We start from the raw sequence: 10,433 nt of genomic DNA, 5'->3' as shown, positions 1-10,433 counted from the left end.
AGTTTGAATCGGAAAGTCACGAGCCTTCTTTACTTTAAAACTCATTTGGTCAATCTGTCGTTGCTGCTGCTGTCGTAGACGAGTCTGAAATTCCCTGGTTGGTCATCCACGACTATGCCCGGTTACATGTAGCTGTCGACTGAAAATCCAATGGACATGCACGGGTCAGGGTCATCCACTCTGCTTTGTTGAGCAGGGGAGGGGGAACCACTCAACAACATTACTTCCCAACAACACCACATGACAGTCACCAAGTTATGATAGCCTCTGACATACAAGGGTGCTCATCCTACATTACCTGAATGTTGTGAAGAGAAAGTCACAGGACAACAACAGCGTGCAGTTTGACATTTCAAGAGGATAACTGGTGTCTTCCCAAAAGAGAAAAATAGACGGCACAACTGTTTGACATTTCTGTGGAACGTCCCCTCCCTATGCGCGCGTCCATAAACAAATAACACTTAACCTCTTGTTGGCCGACGTTTGAAAATGCCTGAGGCAATGAAGATGGGATCATGAAACCACATGCAAAAGAAACTCATCAACTGACAACATGATCGCAGGAACATCATCGATACACACATTGAAGTACTTGCAAATGATATATTAGAGGCAATATACCTAGAAATCATTTCTCGACTTCTTGTGAACTAGTTAATCTTTAATACCATAGTAAGTTTAAGAACATCAACCAAATCAGCAACACCATCTCATATATATAACTAACTAGTAGTAGGACGAAGGCACATTAACTCTGCATCAGGCCACGAGGTAAAGATCTAGCCGTCATTGGATGATCCAAAGATAGTGATATCTGCCTTGAGGACGCACTTCGATTCCATAAGATAGCCTCTGGACATATCGTGGAGTTCCTTGAGTGGCAAGAAGTTGTACCATCCCCAACCATCTGGGTGTATACATGCCAAGAGACCTGCCATCACCACAAAAGTAAGATCAACTCTAATTATCAGGGGGTTACAAACAGTATTTCACACACTGCACTGATAGTTGCTAGGAAGAGCTGAACCTGTAGTTCTAGTGAAGTATTCCCCACTCTTTTGGTCCAGGATGGACAGAGTTATTTTAACCACCTTTCTGGACTCAAGAAAGAGCTCATCCGAGGAGTCCAGGTACAAAGCCAAGGTGAGGCAATCAGGGCAGCGCTTGTCACCACGCGGATACATGCCGATGTTCCTGTTGACAAGAATGGGAAGTGACACTTCAAATACAATTGGGTACCCGGGAAAATGTATTTGAAGAATGTGGTTAGTTATGAAATCAGAAAGTTGCGGCTGAGCTTGGGTGTAGGTACACCCATTAACTTTGAACAAGACTTGGAGGCATTAAAATTAGAGTCTTATATATACAATTACACAAAAGGTCTAAACAAAACATGTCTACAGTACAATATAATAAAAATGTTACTGTAAATATACTAGAAGTAGAGTTCTTTGGTCCCATGCTTAAAGATCAAACTAAACTGTCCAGTTGCATTATCTGAACTGGCAATAGACCTTGCCTTGCACAAAGACCTGAACATGGGCCATCGGTAATGTCTGTTGACACAAAGCACTAAATAACTAGGTATGGTAAGCTAAAGCATGTGTATGAGCAATAATGTCGGATAACACATGCATAGTATTTATTATAAATTGTGATGCAACTGGTGACAGGTGAATACCATTTATGCCCACCAACTTCAAATGTCGGAGAACGGACAGATTGCTGAGAGTCCAATTCTAGGAAATTGTTCATGGTCCAAGTGTATGTCCCTTTGATGAATCCCTTCTTCTGGACAAAGAGGTTCTCAACTGTGGTAGCCTTCTTCTGAACCACAACGGACTTCCTTTTAGGAGAAGAGACATCAACTTTTAATATTTCCACACCGAAGACACAAGTATCATCAACTAGAAAAGCAGATGATTTTAGTAGCTCCTGAAGAGGAATCAAGCATTTCTTGTTCGAGTAGGCATCCTTGACATCGAAGTTGTAGCTAGCTGTGTTTAGGTAAAAGTTAGAAAACAGGAGAAAGAAAAACTTTGAAATATCCCAAATAACATATAATTAACATTTTCCCGCAGAGAAAAACATATAATCAACTTTCACCACAGTTAAGCATTTAAGGAGAGATCAAAGTAGTAAAATCCATCCTAATAAAGATTATCAAAGTAAAAGAGAACATGCATATGTACTCTGAAAGAGTCTCAAGTGTGACTCACAGTACAGAAGGTCGACGGATAAACTTAACATCGGAGAAAATATGAAGCGGCTTGATAAGGAGAAACGTATTTGATCATGTTACGACATTAATAGGTATTGATTTGTAATGAGGGAATCTATAACTCAAACTTGTGATGCACTAAGACTATGGACGCCCAGCTAATAAGATGTATGTGCTTCTCTCTCTCTCTCTCTCTCTCTCTCTCTCTCTCTGCAGAGAAATACGATGGGTGTACTTGAAAAAACAAGTTCACAAGTCTACCTTTGTATCCACAATACATTCCTTTTGAATGGTTGAATATTGACAACTTAAACTTTGCATGCACCGTGTGACCTGGCTCCAAACACCCCTGGAGTATCATAAGAGAAAGAGCAACACATGGATTCCCTTTATCATCTTGTTTGTGCTTTGGAGTCACTTGCAGGCACCTGCGATGGGAATTGAAGAATAACAAAGTCTAGAAGTCATAACTGAATCAAGCCTGATTTCTTCACTTCATGCATCCTATCAAGCTTCATTGTCTGGCTGTTTTCATGGGTGTGCGTGATTGTGGTTGATATTTTAACATGACTGAAATATGATTTCTGAGTAATCAACATCCTAAATTATTATGTACTTAGCTAACAGACAACTACTATATCCACTAGAAAAAACCAAATGGTATTTATACATCTAACACGTTAATTTTGTAATGTTCCTTTTGCGTTATGATGCGTACCACTTGTACCCAAAGCAGTGAAAAGGAGTAGACAGCGCCGAGGCAGCTTTCGTCTCAAGTAGAGCTGAGAAGTCATGAACCTTCCATTCTAAATCTGGAACATGGGTCTTCCCTAGCGGTGCGGGAGCTGAAATTTGACAAGTGCATAAATCAGGATTATATAATAGAGATCTCACTTCGACCTAACAGCGGAATGTTAAGGAAAGGGATCCTCCCCCTTTTTAGCCCCTTTTTCTTGTATATAAAAAGTCTCTACTGCTGGTTGTAATCAATAAGCATTATGAGGACCAACACTGTAATGCACTGATGCTGTTTCTGCAAAAAGCGTGCTACATTCAACACATGAGTATGCAGCCATCTCGTCGATTCATCGACATGATGGTAACAGCAAGTGCTTCCTCAATCTAAATAAAGGGGGAGGTGGTGAATCGCGTCAGACTTTTGTTTATAGCAGAATAAACCGTCTGAAGTTGAATTGGGCGGGCAAACGTACCTGTGCTGCCGGAGTTGCCCATAGCTCCTTCCTCTTCTTGGCCTGCAAGTGAAATTGGTCATCGCAAAGAAGAAGATAGCTAATCTTGGTAGAAGATATATTCCGGCCTCATAGCTTCATCAAATAGTTACTAAAGGCATGCAAAAATTTGTACTATTCATATTGCCACAGTGCAGAGTTACACAACAATTGGTACGGCGGCTTCAGTGGGCAAGTCATCATCAAACTAATGAACAATAATAAGAAGCTAATTAAAACCGATTTCTTTCGCAGACGATCTCCAGGAAAGTCAGTACCAACTCGCAGTCGAAGCCCTCCTATACGACGTAGAAGGCGAAAGCAAAAGTGGGAGAGAGTAGAAGACCTGGCTGGCTGGACTTGGGCGCAGATTGCACAACGGCTTGGCTTCCTCGGACGGACGGACGGCGTCGGTTGGGGCTCTGCGAGCTCAGGGACGGGTTTATGGAGGAAGCTCTGCCCCGAATTCTACGGGTGGTTTCCGGTATTCGGACGATTTCGGGGATTTTTGTCCCCCCTCTCTCTTCCACCGAGGACTCTCCTCGGTCAGTCTGGACGCGGCCCGGTTGGCCTTTGGACCGGCCGCCAGCGGGCCCAGCTCGGGCCGGATCGAGAAAGAAACGGGCCAACATTCTTGGCTTGGCTCGGCCCGTCAGCCAGCAGCCCAATTTTCCTACTGTCTTATTTTTGCTCTATTTAGTCCTTTTTTGTAGTTTCCACAGAAAATAGAGCAAACACAAGACAGTTAGGAGATACATTTTGAACATGTTGCAAAAAAGGTTCAAATAGACCAAGAAAAAGCAAGTTTTTTTACATGTTGAATGAAGAGTTTATGAATGGATCAAATAAGATGTTACTGAAATTTGTGAGCATTTCATCTGAAATTGTTTGATTTGGGTGTCCTCAGTGAACCTGGAATACATGGGATGGATAATTTACCGCAAGAGCATTTAGGAGATTGGTCATGGCAAAACAGATGAGGAGAACAAGGATGAAGCTAATGGGCACGTGGAGGTCAACAAACGAATTCTGGGCAGAGCTATTTTCTGATGATTTTGGAGACGGAGACGGGTCCGGGCTGTTAGAGTTGGAGGGAAGGAGCCCTGAAGATATCTATGAACTAGCTTAGCAGCTGGGGTATCTGGCTTCTACTAGCCCGCACTAGAGTTTTGTGTTGCCATAAATCTGCAGGAATGAGAATTAGTGTAGTGGTTGGATCTTTGAGAACATACATGCCTATTTTCATTCTGGTTTATTAATTGTTTCCCCCCTCTTTTGTTATTTACTGAAGCTTTCATGTTTGTTGCTTAACCAGATTTAGTTGATTGGTGGCAACATGACCGGCTATCTGAGGTTTTCCATACCGGAGCTTGGACCGTGTTGATGACACCTCTAGGTAGAGAGAGTAGAGGCTGAAGACTAATTGCTGTAAGTAATGACCTACCTCTCTCCACTTGATCAAGTCATGCCATTTAGAAATTGTCCTAGTATATAACAATGTTCGATTTCTTTGATGCAGGCGTGGCTTGATGGAGACCCATGATGTGAAACGTAAGTGTTTGAGAAGGAGAGATCGAACGCAGCTGATCTATTGCACTTGGGCATACATATAATTTACAGAGAGAGCTCTCGCAGATAGCACCTCCTTGGCTACTTAGGGCATTTCTAACCGATCCCCAATAAATAGAGGAGGATCTGGCGGAGTAAACCCTTAGTAGAGTATATTTACTCCACTAAATTTTGGTCGGACCTAGCCGATCCCTTTTATATAATGGAGTAAAAACCAAATGTGCATAAAATTCAACATAGATTTGATCAAATCAACCGAAATTTGATATAATGTACATATACTCGACCGAAATTTGCATAAAGTTCAACATAGATTCTACTTAATTTAAACTTCGGCTTAAACTTGACATAGATTCTACATAAGCTAGACATGGATTCTACTTAAATTAAAGTTCAACATAGATTCTACATAAACACTAATCCTTCTTATATAGTGCTATCCATTGGGCCCGCGTCATACCACCGATCTTGGGGTCCTGCCCTATGCCGTCGGCGGCGATGTTGGGGGAAGATGCGCTGCCATTCTTGGACGTCAATCTCCTCGTCGTCGGAGATAATGACTACCAACCCGTCCACCGCCTCGTCGGGGAATCGTCGCCGCTTTGCGTCCACCAACTCCGAGTACTAGCGGCGGAGGTCCGCCATGTAATCCTCGTCGGCGGTCTCCCGCCACGAGGAACTCCCTCGCTACCCGGCCCTCCCTAGCCATCGACGCAGTGCAGCGGGACATCCCATCGGTCGTACTCGAGCGCGTCGAGTTTGGCCGTTTGGAAGGATCCGAGCCTCTCCCTAGCCTGGATCTCGGCCACCCAAGTCCCCCACTCCCGCTGTCCGACGCTGTGGTAGCTCCTCTGCCACTGCCACGACACGGGGAGGTCGGGGAAGCCGGAGAGGGGCCGGCGGCTGCTTGAGGACGATCCGGCGGAGAAGGACGCACGACTCGCATCGCGGCGTAGGCCGAAGTTGCGGATCGAAGGCGGGGAGCTCCAGCCACTGCGTCCGGCCATTGGGAGGAGAGGGGGCGGCGGGGAATGGCGGGAGAGGTGCCGATGGCTGGGCGGGAAGGAGGAGGAGCGGCAGAGGAGGGAAAGAGAGTGTGATTTTCTTTTACTCCACTCCCGAGTGGTGGAGTAAATATAGGCAGTCGAGGCGGGTCGGAGGATAATGAGCATGATTGGTTTGATGCCAAAAGTTGGCATGTCAATATTTGGCAAATGCCAAGTGTTGGCTAGTGATTGGTTGGCTACTAACTTTTCTTCTCAACCTCACAAAAAGTTGCCAACATTTGGCAAATTTTGATTTTGCCAAATGTTGGCTTGCCAAATATCGGCAATGCCAATTGTTGGCATCAAACCAATTATGTTCAATTTTTCCTCCCTTATGGCGGATTGTGGTTCGGCTAGGTGCGCCGTAAAGGAGGATAACCGAATTTATCCTACCTTACGGCCTTATTGGGGATCGGTTAGAAATGCCCTTAGACCGTGTTCCACACCGGAGCTTGGACCGTGTTTCCTCCTTTCATTTTCGTAAAAAAAGGTTTTTACTCCTTTGGTACTTGCTGAAGCTTTCATGATTTAGTTGATTGGTACCAACATGGCTGGCTATTTGAGGTGTTCCATACCGGAGATTGGACCGTGTTGACGACACCTCTCGGTAGAGAGTAGAGGCTGAAGACTAATTGCTGTAAGTACTCACCTGCCTCTCTTCACTTGCTCAAGTCATGTCATTTAGAAATTGTCCTCGGGAATATAAAAATGCTAGATTTCTTCGATGCAGGTGTCGCTTGATGGAGACCCATGATGTGTAGTGTAGTGGTTACCTAAACTCGCAACTCTGAAAAAGAAGATGGTCCAGGTTGCATTCAGTTGTCCTGAGCTGGTGTTCAGCAGCAGTAGCAGTGGAAGTGTTTTACTGTATGTATTCGTTGGGTGAAGTTTTGTTGTGAAAGTCTAGTCTTTAGTCAGCTACTGGCATCTGGGTGTGGGTTTAGTCTTTTTTTTTGCGAGGGAGTGTGGGTTTAGTCATTTCTCCTACTGCTGTCCATTTGCCAATTTACCTTACTTTTAGGGCCCGGGTCCCATGTGATGATTCGTACGCTGGAACCTCTGTGTTGTTTAGATGTATTTTTATTCAGACAATAAATATTAATTAAACCTTGCAAGGTACTCCATCAATTACTGTTCTTATTATCAAACTCGAAGCTAAGCACAATCACCTTTTAAGACAATGTGCACTGACAGACAGTTCTTTATAATTTTCTGATGTTACTTACAAATAATCATGTTTCGGTTCTTTGCGGCCTGCACAGAGGCTAGTTGAAGTTGATGGATGCAGGCATACTAATGCATGGTCTGCTGGCCAGTTCACACGAGGAACGGCTACCATACATTCAACCCTGAACCACAAGAGCAACCAAGCAGTTCACTCATAATGTAACATAATTATCTTAACCTCACGCTGACTATCATGCAATTTATCAAATTCTGATGTTCCCAGCAACGACTATTACTAAGCTTTTGATGAGCAAACGCAGTTATTGTGCAGCAAAACTCCATGAAGCGTCTCAAACCGTTGAGGTAGTAGCCCTAGGGCGTGGCTTCAAATCAGGCAGGTTAATGGCCACCGGCCACGAATGGGGCTGTGACCGCCAAACATAGCAGACCTGATTCCAAAGATGTCCACTTGTAAAATCACCAAGGTACACTGTGCTGACTGATGGGAGTGCTTCTGATGTGCACAGTATTCATGTGTTAGGGGGGTGGCTTGCAAGATCCTTCTCATCTTGTATACATAGTTAAATTATACTGTCAATTATTGAATTCGGATTAGTCTGGTTGTTACTCCATCATCTTTGATCTATTATTACTCGCAGTTTGAATCGGAATGTCATGTGCCTTATTTACTCAAAATTTGCACTCGTTGAATTGATTTAAATGTTACTCTCTCTGTAAAGAAACAGTGATCTAAACGCTCTTATATTTCTTTAGAGAGGGAGTACATGGTAGGACTGCTGATCGAAACTCATTTGGTCAATCTGTCGTCAGACTGCTGCTGCTGCCGTCGAGGATAGAGAAAGTCACATGACAACAACAGAGTGCAGTTTGACATTTCAAGAGTATAACTGATGTCTTTCCAAAAGAGAAAATAGACAACACAACTGTTTGACATTTCTATGGAACGTCCCCTCCCTATGCGCTTCCATAAACAAATAGCACTTAACCTCTTGTTGGCCGACGTCTGAAAATGCCTGAGGCAATGAAGATGGGATCATGGAACCACATGCTAAAGAAACTCATCAACTGACAACATGATCGCAGGAACATCATCGATACACACACTGAAGTACTTGCAAATAATATTAGAGGCGATATACCTAGAAATCATTTCTTTGACTTGTTGTAAACTAGTTCATCTTGAATACAATAAGAAGTTTAAGAACATCAAACAAATCAGACCATCTCATATATGTAACTCTAACTAGTTTTTTTGAAAGAATAACTCTAACTAGTAGTAGGATGAAGGCGTATTAACTCTGCATCAGGCCACAAGGTAAAGATCTAGCCGTCATTGGATGATCCAAAGATAGTGAGATCTGCCTTGAGGACGCACTTTGATTCTATAAGATACCCTCTGGACATATCCTTGAGTTTCTTGAGTGGCAAGAAGTTGTACCATGCCCAGCCTTCTGTACATATACATGGCACGAGACCTGCCACCACCACAAAAGTAAGATCAACTGTAATTATCAGGGGGTTACAAACAGTAATTCACACACTGCACTGGCAATTTCTAGGGAGAGCTGAACCTGTAGTTCTCGTGAAGTATTTCCCACTCTTTTGGTCGAGGATGGACAGAGTTATTTGAACCACCTTTCTGGACTCAATAAAGAGCTCATCCGAGGAGTCCAGGCACAAAGCCATGCTGAGGTAATCAGTGCTGCGCTTGTCACCATGCGGATACATGCCGATGTGCCTGATGACAAGAATGGGAAGTGACACTTCTTACAATTGGGTACCCGGGAAAATGTATTTGAAGAATGTGGTTAGTTATGATTTTTTTTAGAAAGTTGTGGCTCAGATTCTCAAAAAAAAGAAAGGAAGTTGTGGCTGAGCTTGGGTGTAGGCATCTACACCCATTAACTTTGAACATGACTTGGCGGCATTAAAATTAGAGTCTATACAATATACAATTATACAAAAATCTAAAAAAAAGACTACAGTACAATATAATAAAATGTTACTGTAAAAATACTAGAAGTAGAGTTCTTTGGTCCCATGCTTAAAGATCAAACTAAAATGTCCAGTTACAATATCTGAACTGACAATAGACCATTTATATGCCATCGGTAGTATTTATTATAAATTGTGATGCAAGGTGAATACCATCTATGCCCACCAACTTCAAATGTAGGAGAGCGGACAAATTGCTGAGACTCCAATTCTAGGAAATTGTTCATGGTCCAAGTGTATGTCCCTTTGATGAATCCCTTCTTCTGGACAAAGAGGTTCTCAACTGTGGTAGCCTTCTTTTGTACCACAACGGACTTCTTTTCAGGAGAAGAGACATCAATTTTTAATATATCCACACCGAAGACACAGCTATCATCCACTAGAAAAGCAGATGATTTCAGTAACTCCTGAAGAGAAATCAAGCATTCCTTGTTCGAGTACATATTCTTGTCATCGAAGTTATAGCTAGCTGTGTTTAGGTAAAAGTTAGAAAACTAGAGAAATAAAAACTTGAAAATATCCACACTTTCCCGCAAAAAACATATAATCAACTTTCACCCTAGTTAAGCATTTAAGGAGAGATCAAAGTAGCGAAATCCATCAAAATAAAGATTATCAAAGTAAAACACAACATGCATATATGAAATGTGGAACGCTGCTCGAATCAGAAGAGTCTCAAGTGTGACTCACAGTACATAAGGCCGACGGATAAACTTAATAGTAAAGAAAATCTGAAGTGACCTGTTAACGGGAAAATTAATTGATAATGTTACGGCATTAACTTGTGATGCACTAAGACTATGGACCCCCCCCCTCCCCCAGCTAATAGGATGAATGTAACTTTTTTTGCGGGGAAATAGGATGGATGTACTTGAAAAAACAGGTTCATAAGTCTACCTTTGGATCCACAGTACATTCCTTTTGAATGGTTGAATATAGACAACTCAAAATCTGCATGCAATGTGTGACCTGGCTCCAAGCATACCCGGGATATTCCGAGGGAAAGAGCAACATATGGATTTCCTTTATCGTCTTGACTGTGCTTTGGAGTCACTTGACCATCATGTTTGTTCTTTGGAGTCACTTGATTGTGCTTTGGAGTCACTTGTGTGCGAAGCGGAAAACGTCTTACCTCTCAGAGAGGGGGCGCCGTACATGTTATATGCAGGGGTGTGAAGCCCTGGT

General features: G+C 42.9%; 2 protein-coding genes across 4 annotated transcripts; both read right to left on the bottom strand.

The window, feature by feature from the left end:
* Positions 1 to 779: 779 nt before the first annotated feature.
* On the bottom strand, positions 780 to 3,454 carry LOC147992449 (MATH domain and coiled-coil domain-containing protein At3g58410-like). 3 transcript variants are annotated; one of them, XM_087540570.1, is made up of 6 exons: positions 3,433 to 3,454; positions 2,940 to 3,066; positions 2,483 to 2,649; positions 1,682 to 1,997; positions 1,028 to 1,194; positions 780 to 931 (listed from the first exon to the last, which is right to left on the bottom strand). In XM_087540570.1, the coding sequence occupies exons 1-6, from the start codon at positions 3,452 to 3,454 to the stop codon at positions 780 to 782; spliced, it is 951 nt and encodes a 316-aa protein (XP_087396696.1). The 3 variants fall into 3 exon arrangements, with proteins under 3 accessions (XP_087396696.1, XP_087396700.1, XP_087396703.1); XM_087540574.1 differs by having other exon boundaries at positions 2,973 to 3,066; XM_087540577.1 differs by lacking the exon at positions 3,433 to 3,454 and having other exon boundaries at positions 2,949 to 3,043.
* A 5,122-nt stretch (positions 3,455 to 8,576) lies between these two features.
* On the bottom strand, positions 8,577 to 10,164 carry LOC147992448 (MATH domain and coiled-coil domain-containing protein At3g58410-like). Its single transcript, XM_087540566.1, has 4 exons — positions 10,146 to 10,164; positions 9,402 to 9,717; positions 8,825 to 8,991; positions 8,577 to 8,728 (listed from the first exon to the last, which is right to left on the bottom strand). The coding sequence occupies exons 1-4, from the start codon at positions 10,162 to 10,164 to the stop codon at positions 8,577 to 8,579; spliced, it is 654 nt and encodes a 217-aa protein (XP_087396692.1).
* Between the last annotated feature and the right edge of the window lie 269 nt (positions 10,165 to 10,433).

Source organism: Triticum urartu, chromosome 1A (assembly GCF_056163025.1).
Source record: "Triticum urartu cultivar PI428250 chromosome 1A, HENAU_Tu73, whole genome shotgun sequence".
Classification (NCBI taxonomy): Eukaryota; Viridiplantae; Streptophyta; class Magnoliopsida; order Poales; family Poaceae; genus Triticum; species Triticum urartu.
Note: the sequence above shows the minus strand (reverse complement) of the source record. Positions and strands in the feature narration are given on the sequence as shown.

Bases quoted from the DNA above. Each gene is read 5' to 3' on its own strand.
- LOC147992449 (XM_087540570.1), bottom strand. From the start codon at position 3,454: ATGGGCAACTCCGGCAGCACAG. The intron at 3,067-3,432 runs GTACGTTTGCCC...GTCAAATTTCAG, and splicing joins GGGCAACTCCGGCAGCACAG to CTCCCGCACCGCTAGGGAAG. The intron at 2,650-2,939 runs GTACGCATCATA...TTCCCATCGCAG, and splicing joins CACTGCTTTGGGTACAAGTG to GTGCCTGCAAGTGACTCCAA.
- LOC147992448 (XM_087540566.1), bottom strand. The intron at 8,992-9,401 runs GTATTCACCTTG...TCTTGTCATCAG, and splicing joins GAAGTTGGTGGGCATAGATG to GCACATCGGCATGTATCCGC. The intron at 8,729-8,824 runs GTTCAGCTCTCC...TGGTGGTGGCAG, and splicing joins ATACTTCACGAGAACTACAG to GTCTCGTGCCATGTATATGT.